Below are 17,992 nucleotides of genomic sequence, written 5' to 3' on the forward strand. Positions count from 1 at the left end.
GGTGGTTCAGTCTCTGAGAGTCACAAGGCTTCAGGTTAGTTGGTCTTCCTGTGCAGTTCCTATCCTTTCCAGGTTCCCCAATTCTTCCCCTGACTTTTCCACAAGACTTTTTCACATGACTTCCTGAGCTACATCTAATAGTTGTCTATGGGTCTCTATACCTGTTTCAGTCAGCTGCTGGGTGAAGCCTCTCAGAGGACAGTTATGCTAGGCTCCTGTCTGTAAGCATAACAGAGTATCATTGACAGCATCAGGGATTGGTTCTTGCCCATCAAATGGATCTCAAGTTGGGACAGTCATTGGTTGGCCATTCCCTCAGTCTCTTCTCCAGTTTTGTCTTTGCACTTTTTGTAGGCAGAACAAATTTTGGGTCTAAGGTTTTGTTGGTGGGTTGGTGTCCTTATCCACCATGGGAGTCCTGCCTGGCTATACGAGGTGGCTACTTCAGGCTCCATATTGCCCACTGCTAGGGGTCTCAGCTAGAGTCACCCTCATAGACTCCCTGAGGCTTCCCCAGCAGGCAAGTTTATGGAACTAGAAAATATCATCCTGAATGAGGTAACCCAGACTCAGAAGGACATTCATGGTATGTACTCACTCAAAAATGGATATTAGTCATAAAGTACAGGATAGCCACATTTCAATCCACAGACCCAAAGAAGCTAAATAATGAGGGCCCAGGAGAGGATGCTTAAATCTCACTCAGAAGAGGGAATAAAACAGTCATCAGAGGTGATGGAGGGAGGGAGGAGAGGGAGCAAGGATGAGGGGGCATCTCTAGGATGTGCCAGAAAGGGTTTGTTTTTGTCTTAAACTTCCGGATCACAGTCCATCATCAAGGGAAGTCAAGGCAGAAATTGAAGGCAGGGATCTGAAGTCAGGACTGCTTGCTAATGTGACAAAATAACAAAGCAAGTACAGCAGAAAACATGGAAGATGATGCTTGCTAACTGACTGGCTCACAAATTAGCTTGTGCTTAGCTATCTATATTAGTCTAGAACCACCTACCCAAGCAATAGTGGCATCCACAGTGGGCTGGGCCCTCAACATCAATTAATAATATACCACAGACATAACCACATGTCAATCCACTCTGAAGCTAATAGAAAAGAAATTGGGGAAGACCCTTGAGGACATCGGTACAGGGAGAAAGTTTCTGAACAGAACACCAATAGCGTATGCTCTAAGAGCAAGAATTGACAAATGGGACCTCATAAAATTACAAAGTTTCTGTAAGGCAAAGGACACCATCAAGAGGACAAATCGGCAACCAACAAATTGGGAAAAGATCTTCACCAATCCTACATCAGATAGAGGGCTAATATCCAATATATATAAAGAACTCAAGAAGTTAGACTCCAGAAAACCAAACAACCCTATTAAAAAATGGGGTACAGAGTTAAACAAAGAATTCTCACCTGAAGAACTTCGGATGGCGGAGAAACATCTTAAAAAATGCTCAACTTCATTAGTCATTAGGGAAATGCAAATCAAAACAACCCTAAGATTTCATCTTACACCAGTCAGAATGGCTAAGATTAAAAATTCAGGAGACAGCAGGTGTTGGAGAGGGTGTGGAGAAAGAGGAACACTCCTCCACTGCTGGTGGGGTTGCAAATTGGTACAACCACTCTGGAAATCAGTCTGGCGGTTCCTCCGAAAACTGGGTACCTTACTTCCAGAAGATCCTGCTATACCACTCCTGGACATATACCCAGAAGACTCCCCACCATGTAATAAGGATACATGTTCTACTATGTTCATAGCAGCCCTATTTGTAATTGCCAGATGCTGGAAAGAACCCAGGTATCCCTCAACAGAAGAGTGGATGCAAAAAATGTGGTATATCTACACAATGGAGTACTATTCAGCCATTAGAAACAATGAATTTATGAAATTCTTAGGCAAATGGATAGAGCTAGAGAATATCATACTAAGTGAGATAACCCAGACTCAAAAGGTGAATCATGGTATGCACTCACTAATAAGTGGATATTAACCTAGAAAACTGGAATACCCAAAACATAATCCACACATCAAATGAGGTACAAGAAGAAAGGAGGAGTGGCCCCTGGTTCTGGAAAGACTCAGTGAAACAGTATTCAGCAAAACCAGAACGGGGAAGTGGGAAGGGGTGGGTGGGAGGACAGGGGAAGAGAAGGGGGTTTGCGGGACTTTCGGGGAGTGGGGGGGCTAGAAAAGGGGAAATCATTTGAAATGTAAATAAATTATATCGAATAAAAAAAAAAAAAAAACACATGTCAATCTAATCTAGATAATACCTTAGTTAAGGCTTTTCCTCTCAAATGGCTCCAGGATGTGTCAAGTTGACAATTAGGCCTAGCCAGGGCAGTCCCTGTCAAATCTTACTTACGAAATTTTATTTTATAATTATACCAATTCATAAAAACAATCATACCAAGGGAGTTTTTATTTGTTCTCTTTCTTTAGCAAAGCCTTCAAAGCTGTATAAACAATGGAGTCTACTGTAAAACACTCAAGACTGAAATTCTTCACATTCATGCAGTATTGATATTGTCTAATCTCAATAGTATCAACTATGTATTGACTAAGATGTGTGCTACTGTTTTTAGAAATTGTGTCATGTTTGACTTTAGAGTCACTGGTCAACTGTGTATTTTAAACTGATATGCAACAGAACAGCTCTATTTCTTTAAAGTAATTTAGAAATTAGATGAATAAAACTGTTTGAGAAATTAAATACCAAAATATGAGGAAGTTTGCAAACAAGAATAACATGTTTGCACCGGGGCTGATTAAAGTATTACCTGTAAATACATTTCATGTAAATGATGACTGCAAAGGCATCATGGCAAAGGAACTGTCTGCTTTCAGGTCAGAAACTGAGCTCTCAAACATCTGAGGCTTAAGAAATTCCCAAACGTTTTCAACCAAGTATTACTTTTGTTAACTTTTGAACTCAAGCATTTTTTAAAGCATGCAATCCATGTGTTTCAAATTCATTTTCACTTTATCCATCAAGGCATGGCTTGGGAAGCTTCTGATCTCCGTGGGGTGTCCCCCGGAGCAGAAATCTTACCAAGAAATGAGCTTTGCCCTGTGTTAAGAAGCGGCCTGACACATATCAGAATGTAACCGTGCTGACTTCTGAAGCAAAGAGAATTTTTTTAGTTTTGATCACAGTCCTTTCCTTCCGTTCAAGACAAAGTAGAATAATAAGAACTTGACATAGACTCAGCTGGTCATGAACAAAGTTTGCATAGGGAGATGCGGCTGCTCATTCATTGTAGGTGAGGCTGCCTGGGGATGCCTGCAATAACATGGGAAGGGCGTTAAATACAATAAACAAGTTTAAACATCATAGAAAACTTCTCTACCCGCTTCCAGTCCACCCCACTACTTTTACTTCCTCAGAAGCCCAGGTAACTTCTGTTCACAATGCCACCGTTGTCTCCTCCAGACATAGGGGCTGATGTTTTCCAGAGAGGTCATGGTGTTTCTAGACGCCATTTGAATAAATGGACTCCATCAATTATTCATAAAAGTGGAGGAGAAACACAGGGTGAGGCAGTTGAGTGTGTGGGAACACAGGCTCTGTACCCATGCTAGATCCAGGGGCCTCTGCTGAGGCTTCACCCCTGCATCCCAGCATCCTCTTCTACAATAAGAAAGAGAAATTGAGGTGCAAACTCAGAAAGTCATCTCCCCAGGACACTCATACATACTTTATTAGCTAATTCTTTAAAGTGGGAGCTGCTAATTTACATGCAACCGATGATTTTCCTACACAATTTTTATAGATAATTTTTCTCATTATCTATTTTTGAGTATGTGTGTTTTCCTTGCATGTATGTCTGTATACCACACGTGTGCATGGTGTTCCTGGAGGCCAGGAGAGCGGACTACAAAAGGGTTGTGAGCCAGCGGGTGGGTACTGGAAACCAAACCTGAGTCCTTTGGGAAGAAGAGCCAGTGACCTTAGCTGCCGAGCAGTCTCTGTAGCCCCAGTACAGAATCAGTCTGAGTCTTTTGCATTTCTAATGCTAGTATTCCTTGAAATCATTTTATGCATGAAGTACATTTAACTAATCACTTAACTCTGAGACATCAAGTCCACAGGGATAATAATGTATAGTGGCTCAATTCTCATCTATTTCCAGGTGGAAAAATTCTACTAAATGTATTTTTATTACTATAAAAATATAATGTTCACTGTAAATTTTTGAAAAATCATAGAAAAGACTTAAAAATTACTTTATTCTTACCAGTTATCCAATGTTAGAAATTTACTTCCTTCCTTCTGGGCTTTTTAACTTTTTTTTTTAAATTTTAGTTTTTGTTTGGTAATGTCATACACAGATACAATATATTTCGATTATAGATATTTCCTTCCCCTCTCCCACTTCTCCCAGACCCACCCCCGTCTTCATCCCCTCCCATTCACTCAAACAAGGAATATTCTTAAAGTGTGTGCTAGAGAGTTCACTGACTTAGTGCATGCTTCCGGGTGAGTCCACCTGTGCTTCATGAAAAGAGTTTCAAAGAGTTCTGTTGCAACCTTCTGGTGATCACTGGGGAAGCAGGCAGGTCCTCGGAGAACCTGGGCCCTGACCTCATGCCAGCAGTCTGGGATGCCACATTTAGCTCATCCACAAAGCTCTGGGTATGTAATTGGATTGGGGGAGGGGCATGTCTGAGACTAACTAAATACTTTGGTATTCATGACTTACATGCAAAGAATGCCAACAATGACCAGCAGTTTAATTTACAACATTCGAACTGCGTTTAATTGCCCCGAGCGCATATATCTTTTCTTTTCCCCCTAACGCCCCAGGAAAATACTTGTTCATATTTGCGTTGTCTCAGTATCATTGATGAGAGACTTTCAGGGGAGGAGGGGCAGAAGACAAGCGAAGCAACAGAAAGGAGGTTTCTAGGGTGATGATTTGCGTGCCTGGCCCTCAGTCCACAAGGGGATTCAGCAGAAGGAGGGACGCTCGTCGGTCGCTATGGAGCCCGGTGGGCTATGCCTCAGAGAAAAGAGCTGTGTTAGGGCTGTGTCCCTACCAGGGTGCTTGGTAGGGACAGATGCAAACGTCAAGCGTCACTGGGGTCTTCACCAACTGAACGTCACTGACCCGCCTCACGCTTCACGGAGCCTGGAACTCCTTTTCTCAGCAGCAAATTTACAGAACAGATGAGAGAAAAGGGAAGTATGCAGAGCCGGCTGGCTGTTCTGCAGACTACACTTTGTACTGTTCCCTCTTTACCTCAAAGCAGACACTGGTTCCATTCAGGCCCAGTGCGCACTACACTCAGAGGAAAACATTCCGGCTTCCGGGTTCTTACGACCACCCGGCCATATTTGTCTTGGTTTAGCTTCTTTCCTCGCAATAAATGTTCAGTATTCGCCCTCTCTTTGATGTTCTCCTGGGTCTCGGTTCCTTGTATTTGGGGTTCTTTCTTCCATGAACATTCCTGTGGTACTTCACTTGGTGCCTATACTCCTTTGAGAATGTCAATGAGACAACATATCCCAGCATTTGACTGCCCACAAACATAGACTTCTCCACAGCTGGCTCTCAGAGATCAGCTCACTGACATAGTGGGGAACAGTATTCAAGGACCTTTATAGCAAAAGCCCAGGCTCCCAACAGGCTAGACATGGCCACAGTCCCAATATGCCGACTAAAGAAGTAATGGTGATAGGTGGAGACGGGAGATTGGAGCAATGCGGCTCTGTTGGGCGGTACAGACGATGGTGCTCAGTCGCTCGGTCCATATCCAGGACACTGGCGTGAGCTTTAGATAAGAAGGAAGGAGCCGAAGACGGCACAGAAATGAGCAGCCTTTGGCACTGTCTGATTGAGTTGTTGGTTCCCAGTGTGGTTGTGAGTGGTCCTCGTTGCTTGAAGGACAAAGCAATCTGGTCCCCCATCAGATGACACTGACTCCAGGATGCAGTCTTGATTTCACACAGAGTGGCCCTCATTTGGAAGGTGACCAATCTAATAGCTCATCATTGTTTGGGGAACCCTACAAGTATCTGGGGTGTGCAGGGCAATTTCAGTCTCTTCTAGTAAAGGTATCTACTAATCTGACCTGTTGTCTATACCATCCAACGAAGCTACAGCTTTGGATTCCACTGAGAGAGTCCTAGAAAAAAAGAAAGACGCTGCAAAATAGTGGCATTGAGATACTAAAGATTATAGGTACAGAATGGACGCTGAGATGTCAGACTCTTGTGCTGCTTTTCGTTACTCTGTGGTCTCCAGTGAGTCACTATCTTATAACAAAGCCGTTTCTAAATGCCTGTTATAATAACATTAGTAAGGTGATCGGATGAGAACACTGGTGGCTGAATTGTCAGGGTGTGTGTGTGTGTGTGTGTGTGTGTGTGTGTAAGTGTAAGTGCAGGTGTCTGTGGAAGCCAGAGGAAGCCCCTGGAGCCAGAGTTACAGGCAATTGGTACTAGGAACCACTAAGATGGTCTCTCCGTCTCTCCAGGCCTCTGATTTCAGTTCTGATGGGACATCAAATCAAATCAAATCCGCAGCCCTTGTTCCCCAAATAGATTAGAGAAGGAAGAAAATAAAAGAAACTGTGCCACTCCTGAAGAGAATACCTGTGCTGTTACTCCTCCACAGAGGTTACTACTGTTCGTGATGACACCTCAGGCTCCAGCCAGAGGGATTTTATATCAGTGCAGATCATGAAGGTAACAGCACACCCTGGACCCTCTTTAAGGACACCCACAGTCAGTCTCGGCTGTTACTCTTTGGATCTATATTACCTGATACTTAAATTGGAGAATGTGAAGTCAAGTCAGAGTGATATAAAATCAGGATGCGCCTAATCCTGTAGAGACTTGATGCCCAGGGAAGGGGGATGCCTAGGGGGAGCAAAGTAGAGGGGGGATGAAAGGCAAAGGCAAAAGGGGTGGGGGTGGGGTGAAGAACTCTGGGAGGGAGGGAGGGAGGATCCGGAAGGAGCAACATTTAGAATGTAAATAAATAAATAAAATAATTTAATTAAAAGAACTATGGGCATTTGGCATGTGTGAAAGACCTGCAGGAAGAGCTTTGACCACCTCACTCAGAATAAGGGCCCTGTGACTCAAGCAGATAAAATCTTAAAACAAATAAAATTAGTTTACATTGCTCTCTTTGTAAAAACTTTAAAATAGAACTACCTGTGACCCTGTTATATCACTCCTGGGTTTCTTCTCAAAGGACTTTATATCAAACCAGAGATCTCTGCATAGCCATATTCATTGCTGCCCTACTTACGAGGAATCCACAGAGAAAGCTCAACTAGTCCAGATGTCCATCCGAAGGTGAATGGGTAATGGAAATGGCATATTTGTGTACATAACTGAATATTATTTAGTAATAAAAATGAAATCATGGGCTGGAAGGATCGCTCAGTGGTTAAGAGCACTGACTGTTCTTCCTAGGGCCCTGAGTTCAATTCCCAGCAACCACATGGTGGCTCACAACCATCTGTAATCCAGGTCTGATGCCCTCTTCTGGGGTGTCTGAAAGTGTACTCATATTCATAAAATAATAAATCTTTTTAAAAAATGAAATTGTGAAATACACAGGAAAAACGGGTGGAACTGGAAAGAATTGTACTATGAGATAACTCGGGCTCAGAAAGTCAAAAATCACACCTCCTGTCTCATATGGGATCCTAGATCATGTTTGCATGTGTGTGTAAGTAAAGGCCAGTGTAGTCTAGGCTATGACGCCAGAAAGGAGACCACTGTGGAGATGAGAAGACACGTGAGGCCTGAGGCTGAGGAAAAGGGAGCTATAGGGTGTGGAAGGGTGCCAGGGACTCAGGGAGCTGGCAGGGATAATAGGGAAAGAGAATCAACAAAATCTAATTTTATTTGAAAATTCTATAATGGAACTTTATAGAATGGAATGTATAATTCTGTACATTCTAATTAAAGTAAAACTTATTTTTAAAAAGAAAGACAATTAAGACTCTGAGGATTTGCTCCCTTTACGGCCATTCCGTTCTTAGCAAACAGAGTAGACCTGTGGTTACCAGACTCTGCCTGCTTTCAGCTGCATTTTGCGACTGTTAAGTCTGAAAGCTGGGAAGTCTTTTGCTCTGTAGACAGGCTGACTTTGAACTCAGGAGACTGGCCTGCCTCTGCTCCCGAGCTGAGGGGGTGGGGGTGGGGGTGTGGGAGGTTCGTGCATGGAGGCTGGGTCATAGCCTATGCTGTCACCAAGGATAGTTTTCAGTGTTCTATCCTTCCAGATGCCAAAATACCTTAGCAGTCACCTGACCTAACTTCACTTGGAAGTCACCCAGCATTGATATGGAAGGAGTGAAGGAAGAGAATAAGGGAGAGAAATGAAGGCCACTAGGTCTGAGATAGTCATTAAAGGCTGCGTATTCAACAACCTTTTGTTTTGAGACAGCAGTTCCAAATTTGGCATCCAAATTCAGTCAACACAGAAGTGGTTGGAAAGCCAGGCTCCTTAGGACTAAAGGGGCAAGCTCTAACAAGAGGCTCAGAGTTTGATACGCACTTTGTGGCCGAGATGCATCTAGAAGCATCTGGGATATGAGGTTCTTAATTAAGAATGTCCATCTGGGGACAGAAGAAGCAAATGAGTCACATCCAGACTTTCATTCGTTCATCCTGTGCACCCTTCAGAGAGCGGGGAAATGTCAATAAGCTCGTTTTAGTGGAATTTAATCATAAAGTTTCCTAAAATGTTCTCTTCCTCAAATCTGGTTGCCATTATGTAGTATGCAGAATTGTAAAATAATGGATAGCACGCGGTTCGGTGCCTGCAGGAATCACCACGAGGGCCGGTGCCTGCAAGGGATCCCAACTTGCCGGGTCCCATTTGCCTCTGCACAACTTTTGATAAATCTATGCTTCGTAGAGCCAAATGTTTATTTATAACACATGGCCTCCCACTGACTCAGTGTAACCACAGCATGACTCTGTACCATTGCCAGAAATCAACTATATTAGCATTATGGGGGGTGGGGTGGGGAGGCATGTATTTGATTTAAAGTTCATATAAATTCCAGAAATACTTTTATGTCTACAAACTCCAAGAGCTCCTATGAAAATATCCTAAATTTCTCTCTGATTGTGTTTGATGTTGACTTTTCTCTTGCATCCTTTGGTTAGAGAGCTAACTTGTATTTGGCAAACATTGGGAGGTTATGGTGGGGAAATGTTGCATTCTTCCAAATGCTCTGCCCTGAAGGGTTTTATGATTGGGTAAGGACTATGCCAGGTTCTGCACAGTGGTAGGTATGACTGGGCTTGGAAGATGCATATGTGTTTTTCTCTAGTACATATTAAAAACAAGTGTAGTATAGTCATTCAGTAACAAGTTCAATTAGAAAAAAGTTCATACTTATAGTTTAATTAATCGTGTTTGGGGAGGTTATTAACCATGTTCCTGAAATCAGCCTAAAAAATGTAAATAATGTTGCCACAATAACACTTTTCTGTGAGGATAAGTGGTTGAATCACCTCATCAGAAAAGATTCTGCTTTGAGAGCTATTTGCCTAAGACTGTTCTCCATCTGTATAATCTGAAAATCAGGAATGTCACAGCAGGATTATCTCTGTGTGTATGTGTGTATATATATAGAAAGAGAGGGGGTGGAGAGAGTATATATATACTGATGGCTCACAACCATCAGTAATAGGATCTAATGCCCTCTTCTGGTGTGTGTCTGAAGACAGCTCCAGTATACTTATATAAAATAAATAAATAAATAAATTATTAAAAAAATAATAACTTACAAAATGGCCAAGGTTAACACTTCTACAAAAAGTGTGGCTGTAGGTGTCATGTGCTAGACTGAATTGCTTTTTTGAAGGTGTCATCCAAGCAAGACAGATATTTTGTCAAATATATTTATATTTGTTATAAATATTGATATATAATATCTATCTTCCTTAAATATATATGTGGATGTGTGTGTGTATATCCAAAGAACTGAAAACAAACATTCAAATAAAAATGCTCATAAATGCTCATAGAAGTACTACTGTTCATCAAGTACAACTGACAGGTAGAAACTACCAGATTCCCAAAGATATATACAGTGTATCCACACAATTGAATGTTCTTTAGCATTAAAGAGAAAGAAAGTATTAATCTGTGCTACCATACAAATGACTTTGAACACATGTTAAATGAAGAAGCAATAAACAAAAGAACAGTACATGATTCCATTTACATGACGTATCCAGAATAGGCAAATCTATAAAAAAAATTATATTTGTGGTTGCAAGAACTAGGGGGTAGTTTGAGAATGAGTAATAGTTAATTAATGGATATAAGGTTTCCATTTGAAATAATGAGAAACTTCTGGAACTAGACATCAAACATAGTTACACATAATAAAACATACCTAACACCACTCAATGTTATACTTTTAAATGGTTAAAATAGGAATTCTATGTTACTGTATTTTTAGCATACTAAAAATAGCTAAATATATGTGCATTCTGCAGCAAACTGTATTTAGTAAGCAGCAGATACTGTACAAATAAACACTGTGGAATAACTTATGGAGTGGCCCTGTCAACCCCTTACATTAAGAGTGGCAGTAGAGCCATGCGCTAGGGACAATCCCTTTCTTGAAGGTATTATCCAGATTAAGAAGGATACCAAATGATGGGTTTTATTATGAAAAAAATTATTCAAAATAGATCCAACACCTTATTGTGAAAACTCGAAACTGTAATTCCGGAGGAAAACATCTCAAGATATACTCCCATGGTGACTGGATACATGGCTTAATGTTTAAGAGCACTGGCTGCTCTTCCGGAGAACCCAAGTTTGAGGCTCACAACCACTTGTAACTCCAGTTCCAAAGGAACCCGACATCCTTTCTGCCGTCTGTAGGTACCAAGCATGCACATGGCACACAGACATAAATACAGGCAAAATACCCATAGATACAAAAATGTTAAAATTAACCTAAAAATGTTTAAAAGTTGTATAGTCATAGATAAAAGTTTTCTAAATTGATTGAAAGTGGAATTATAAATATTTTCTGATAAATTTAAAGATTTACAAGGATATAAGGATTAATGGATATAATCCTTTATGTGTATTATGGAAACTAATACACATAAAATGGTAGACATAAAATATTACTAAATTGATTGGAAGAGGAATTACAAATTTTTTTTATAAAATTGAAGATTTACATGAAAAATATGTCTCTTAGTCTATACCTTTTTATTGGGGAATTGTGTTCATTGATGTTAATAGATATTAAGGAATGGTGATTGTTGCTTTCTGTTATTTTTGCTATTTTTATGTTTGTGTGGTTACTTTCTTTTGGGTTTGTTGGAAGAAGATTACTTTCTTCCTTTTTCTAGGATGTGGTTTCCCACCTTGGGTTCAATCAACTTAGATTTTTTTGGGGGGGGGGGTGGGCTGGATTTGGTTTTTTCGAGACAGGGTTTCTCTGTGTAGCTCTGGCTGTCCTGGAACTCACTCTGTAGACTAGGCTGGCCTCGAACTCAGAAATCCACCTGCCTCTGCCTCCCAGAGTGCTGGAATTACAGGTATGCGGCACTAACGCCCAGCTAGAAATATTTTTATGCCTACCATTTTATTTGTATAATTTTCCATAAAATAGTCAATTTTAATGTTTTTCTACATATTTCTTCAATTTTATCAGAGATATTTTCCATATAAATCTTCAATTTTATCAGAAAATGTTCATAATTCCACTTTCAACAACTTAGAAATATTTTATGCCTATCATTTTATCTGTAAAATTTTCCATGATAATCTTCAATTTTAACATGTCTTTCTACTTATTTCTTCAATTTTATCAGAAATATTTTCCATGTAAACCTTCAATTTAATCAGAAAATGTTTATAATTCTACTTTCAATCAATTTAGAAATATTTTATGCCTGCCATTTTATCTGTGTAATTTTCCATGATAATCTTCAATTTTAAGATTCTATATTTTTCTACAATTTTATCAGGAATATTTTCCAAATAAATCTTCAATTCTATCATAAAATGTTTCTGCTTCTTTTTCAATTAATTTAGCAATATTCTTTATGTCTACCATTTTACTCTTTAATTTTCCATGAAAATTGTCAATTTTAATGTGTTTTTCTTTATATTTTTTTCAATTTTGTCAAAAATAGTTTCCAGGTAAATCTTCAATTTAATCATAAAATGTTTCTACTTCCTTTTTCAATTAAAAAAGAAAAGAAAAAAATGATTTCTGAAAAATATCGAAGTACCCCAGGATTTTCTGCAAGAGCTATGAAAGAATTATGGCGGCAAACCATAAATTCAAGTCCCAGGGGGTAAGAGGTGCCAGGGAAAGCTCAGGCCAAGTGGAACCAGTGCACAAGAAAGGCCGCATGGGCTGTAGACGCCGGATTACAGATTATAGGGTGGGGAGTGTATAGGGTGGAGAGCGCATGCTGAACCCTGGGCGCCCGACACAGGTGCCCAACACACCCGACCCGAGCCACAGGACTGAACGTCTACCCTGCCAGGGTTCGGTCCCGACACACCCGACCCGAGCCACAGGACTGAACGTCTACCCTGCCAGGGTTCGCTCTTGCTTGCCTTCTTTCCTTGCTGTCTTCCTCTTCCTTCTTTTAAGATGGGACATTTTTTCTCTGCCGTTATCTTAGATATATGTCACTTGTTCATTGGTGTCACTGCTGCTGTTGTTGTTGTTGTTGCTGCTGCTGCTGCTGCTGTTTCATGTGTGATCATAGCTAAGATTTCCTTGAGTCTCAGAGAAGGCTTTGGAATTAAGCCCTCGAGCATGGCTGAGACTATGAAGACTTTGGTCTTGCCCAGCACTTGGGCCGGAGGCAGGCAGCTCTCTGATTTCCATGCTAGTCTGTTCTATACAGGAAGCTCCAGGCCAGCCAAGGCTACATAGTGAGACTCTTTCTCAAAAGTAAATAAATAAGTAAAGAAATGTTGGTGCTATTGAAGTTGGGTTAAATACATTTCTCATCAAATACCCCTGAATCACTGGGGGCAGAGGGGAAACCTAAAGTGTACCTTAAAAATACATGTTTTATACACTTGTTCTACAGCTAATAACTATGTTTGGGGAAGGCCGTGGAACCCTTAGAAGGTGGGGTCTGACTTGTAGAAGCGAGTCACTAGGGCTAGGCCTTAGAGTCTGTTGCTCCAGCCTACACTCTCTGCCTCCTGGCTTGTTGTATGTGAACAGCCTTTGCCATATATGAACTATGAACTGACATGCTTTCCCTGAACTTTGTTCCTATGAACTTTGCCATACCACTATGAACTGACATGCTTTCCCTGCCGTGACACATTGAATCCCTCTAATGCTGTAAGCTGAAATAAATCTTTTCTCTTTTATGTTGTTCTGTGCGTTATTATGGCCACAACAATACAAAAGAACAAGTAAGACGGGATTACCAGCTAGATACTAGAGTAAATGCTTTAATCTATGCTGTGGGATAAGGTTACTAGTCTCCAAACAGCAAAAGGAGATACTAAAATACTGGGGTAGGTAGGTGATAGAACTGAGGATTGAGTCCCATTAACCACTGCTCTAGGTTGGGACCCACTCCCCTTCTGTGGCAGTCAAGTTGGCATGCAATGGCGGTGCTGACAAGCTATTGGAACATGCTCTTTTATTCAAATCTTCATATAACAATTTTATTTTCTTTGTTTTTTATTACCAATGAATATACGTGTGCAACAAAATCACAGTTGTAGCTCCCTCACAGTGTGGATTGTAGCTCCTTCTCAGTGTAGACTCACTGCACTGTGTAAGGCTATTCTCCATGACCAGAGGTATTCTGTAGTAGCCCACGGTTGTCTTCTGTTAGGAAAAGACTGGCACCCAGTGTCTCAAATGCACATCCCTTCTCTGTCTTCCAGTTGTGGCTCCAGCTGTCATAGGCTCTGAGGCTTGCACTTCCCTCCTCCCTTGATCTCCGGTTGGAATGCCTTGCTCATTTCTCTCAACACCCATAGCTCTATTCTGCTATTTCAAGAACTTAAAACACATTGCGACCATTGTTTACAAATGCATTACTCGTTTGAATATAAGCTCCTGGATAACAGCATCACGGCCTCTAGGCTGCTTTCAGCCTAGAATCCAATATTCATTAATTAATCATTCATTCATTCATTTATTCATTTTATTTAATTCAATTATTCCATGCCCATTAGTTAATGTTCTATAACACACCGTGAGGCAGGAGGGAATCACAGAGGAAAAAGTAACAACTAAAATTTAATAATATAGAAAAATTCCAAGTTTGGAAAACTCTGGGGGAAAAGTGAGAATAATGAAGTAGACGGAGTTTGCTAGAGCGTTAACAGAAGCAGCCCAGAGCTCACTTGTTTCTGCAGCCGGTGCGCATGCTCCTGTTTCTGCAGCCGGTGCGCATGCTCCTGGGCAAGGGGCTCCTCTTCTAGCATTTTGATCATCCTAAGTGATCGGAGAGGCTCTGCGGTTCCCACATAAAACAGAGTGCCCACCCATATGAGTAGGGTAAATCTAATTACTGTTTATTTACAATAAAGCATTAATAAGCAGCAAGAATCAAGAGAAGGAAAAAGAACTGTACTTTTTATTTGTAGCCAGATCCAAAATATAACTGCCGAGTTAACTGTATGGGTTCTTGGAGGGGGGGTAAGGGGGCTTGTTCCCTTTTGAAAAGAAAATAGCTTCCTGTTTCATGTGTATATTTTGGGTACATGAACTTACAGAATGTTTGCTTTCCTGTGTCTTTAATGTTTGCTGGTTGATTGCTTGGTGACAAGCCCTTGCTATGAAGCCAGGCTGGGCTTGAACTCACTAATTTCCTACCTCTCAACTTCCCAGGTGCTGGGTTTCCAGGTGCACACAACCACAGCAGGCCCAACATAAATCAGTTTACATTCAGTTTTTCATACCATCGAACTCATTTTTTAAATTACCTTTGTATTAGTCTGTTTTCTATCATTATAACAAAATTCTTCAGATAACCAACTTCAGTACACAAGCTTGGATGGTTACTGATTCTGTCGCCCATATTCATCTCTTAGCAATTTTTTTCTTCAATAATTTATTTATTCACTTTACATCCTAATCCAATCACAGCTTCCCTCCTTCCTTTCTTCCCAGTTCAACTGTCACAAGTCCCTTCCCTTCTCCTTAGAGAAAGGAAAGTCTCCCTTGGGTACCACCTCATGCCCTGGGACATCTAGTCCCAGGGTTAAAAATGTTGGACATTTTTCTTTCTGTATCCCAGAACATCATTCATCTGCCCAGAGACAAGTTATCTATTTACCTAATAACCCACAGTGAGAGACGTTATGTGGTGAACAAGGTGGTCTCCGTGGTTTACTAGACTAACTTACTAATGGGCTGCTGAGTTTTCTCACTTTTAAAATAGTAACATCTGCATTACTCAGCTTTTCATTGCTGAGACAATGCCAATAAGAACTAAGAGAGGTAAGGTTTGTCGTGAGTCATGATTTCTAAAGTTCTGTCTATGCTAGCCTGGCTTCCTTGGTTTATAACTGAGGTAACGTAGAATGTCATAGTGGAGGAGTGTTTAGAAGAAAGAAGATGATGCTCTCCTCATGGCGGCTGGTTGGGGGAGGGGAGCTGAATCATGATCTACACTGAGGATATTCCTTACTACTTCCAACTAGGCTCCACCTCCTAGTTCCCACCACCTCCCCATAATGTCATCATATTATGAGCCTGTGACTGGATTAATCCACTGATGGAATTAGAACTCTCGTGTCCAGTCACCCCCACCCTCAAAGTCCACCAGTTAGCAACCAAACCTTTAATTGGGAGTCATTGAGTGACATTTAAGATCTAAGCAATAATACCGTTTATAGTCAGGGTTGGAAAAGCTAAATGGAACCCAGCATGTAATACATGTAGAAGTCAGTCCATGATAACTATTACTGTCCAGAACTTCCCACAGTGCTTAGTACATACATAACCTGTACTCATAGCATTCATTCATTCAGTTATTCCTGACTGAATGTGTGGCTCACCACTGCTCGAGTTCCTCATCACCCTCCATCACTTTCATGTCCTTAAGGAATGATCTTGGACTCTTCAAACTGAAATTGTGTGCCTAACCATACCAGGTCAGGGCACAGGAGTTCAAATTTCTGACAGGTATTTGCTGAATGCTATCTTTATGGTTCACACACAGCCAAAGGAAGAGCATCAACAGTTCACAGCACACTACCCACTGTCAGTAGATTCTGCACTTCCTCTATTCATTTGTTAGTTTATCCTCCAAGTCACCCTTCAATGTCTCTGATCAGATGACTATGGCATAGTGGCATATAGACCTTTATCAATACTGGATGTCTTTTGTTTCTCTGGGAGTTACTTGATCTTTTCATCACTGCATGTTGCTTAAGACAAGATAAAAGTTGATATAATACAACCTGTCTAAACAATATTCATTTAGACATATTTGCATTTACACAGATTTAAAATATGTGCCTTCCATGAAATGGATCCACTCCCAAATGCAGAGTTGTTTGGAGTCATTAGCTCGTTTCCTGAGAAACTCAAGAGTGGGTCCTAAAGGAACCGATACGTGTTTTGCATAACCATTATTGTGTGTTTGCTCATGAAGTATAACTAATGCTCAATACTGTGTTATTTCTAGATACAATGAGAAGCTGTGTGGCAAAGCTGTTCTTTACCTGTTCTTTAAAGGGTCATTACTGCCTCTACAGCAAGTCCAGTTTCACGCTTGTCAGCCAAGCACCCCAGCCGTGGATCCAGATCATGTTCCTCTTCCAACAGGTACGTATAATTCAGCTCACCAGGCTCCTGGATAAGCTGCTATGGTGTGAGGTTATAGTCACGCTTGTTGAATTAGTAATCCTTTGGCCAAAAGTGGTACTGTGGAGGATGGAAGGGAAGAAGCGCTGAGCACCACAGTAAAGCACTCGTCTGCATCTTGGGAGCCCTAGGTTCAATGCCCAGCACTGAAGTAAGAAGTGAAAGTAAAAGTAAAAAGGGAAAACAGAAAGAAAGAAAGAAAGAAAGAAAGAAAGAAAGAAAGAAAGAAAGAAAGAAAGAAAGAAAGAAAGAAAGAAAGAAAGAAAGAAAGAAAGAAAGAAAGAAAGAAAGAAAGGAAGGAAGGAAGGAAGGAAGGAAGGAAGGAAGGAAGGAAGGAAGGAAGGAAGGAAGGAAGGAAGGAAGGAAAACAGAAACTAGTTTGTATTATGCAGCAGTAAAAGCAGCTTATTTGAGAGATGCCTACCATCTGTAGAGTTAGCCTTTATCTATCTTATTCTAAATTCCAATTAATTTCAGTGTCAGCATATCATTTTTGACATTACTAATAATCTGAAATCCACTTTTGTCTAGTAAATATATGTACATGAAAAAAAATCACCCAAAGGAAAACTTTCAACTTAATGACTGAGGAATTTTATGCCAAAATGTCAACATGAAAAGAGACCTTATTTAGAAATGCTTATTAAAAGCATTAAAATTGCACTTAAAATATAGATGTAGATTATGAAATGTCAATATTAGAAGAGATCTTAAACACCATTATAATTGACTAAGGAAACTTAGGGCCGAACTCATGTTATTAGATCTCCAATACAGTAATCTTTTTGCTGTTGCCTGTGTTTTGAAAACAAACAGAAATATTTGTATGTAAGAAAAGGGTAGGCAGAAGTAGAAAATGCAGGATGTGAGTGTTGTAAAAGGCTTGAAAACTAGGCCAGGTAATAGAACCATAAAATTGCTTTGGTTAATAAAAATAATTTCTGTAATAGCACCTGCGAAAGTCACCAGGTGTGGTAGAGTGGCTCTGGTGACCTGAGTTTAATTCATTGGGTCCACATGCAAGGAGAGGACCAACTCCTGCAAGTTGTGTCTGATATGCACATCTGTATAACACAACATGCACATGCCCATCAACACACACATACATATAACATAACATTTTTAATTTAATAAAATATTTAAAAATTACAGGCAGACAGT

General features: G+C 40.6%; 1 protein-coding gene across 3 annotated transcripts in view; it reads left to right on the forward strand.

Moving 5' to 3' along the window:
• The window catches only part of Veph1 (ventricular zone expressed PH domain containing 1), a 228,165-nt gene that overhangs the window by 123,703 nt on the left and 86,470 nt on the right, over positions 1–17,992 (forward strand). For all 3 annotated transcript variants that reach the window (XM_052180394.1, XM_052180395.1, XM_052180396.1), the window contains exon 9: positions 16,653–16,792. In XM_052180394.1, coding sequence (XP_052036354.1) covers positions 16,653–16,792 — 140 coding nt within the window. The remainder of the gene's footprint in view (positions 1–16,652; positions 16,793–17,992) is intronic.

The sequence above is a fragment of the Apodemus sylvaticus genome, chromosome 4 (genome assembly GCF_947179515.1).
Source record: "Apodemus sylvaticus chromosome 4, mApoSyl1.1, whole genome shotgun sequence".
NCBI classification, from domain to species: domain Eukaryota; kingdom Metazoa; phylum Chordata; class Mammalia; order Rodentia; family Muridae; genus Apodemus; species Apodemus sylvaticus.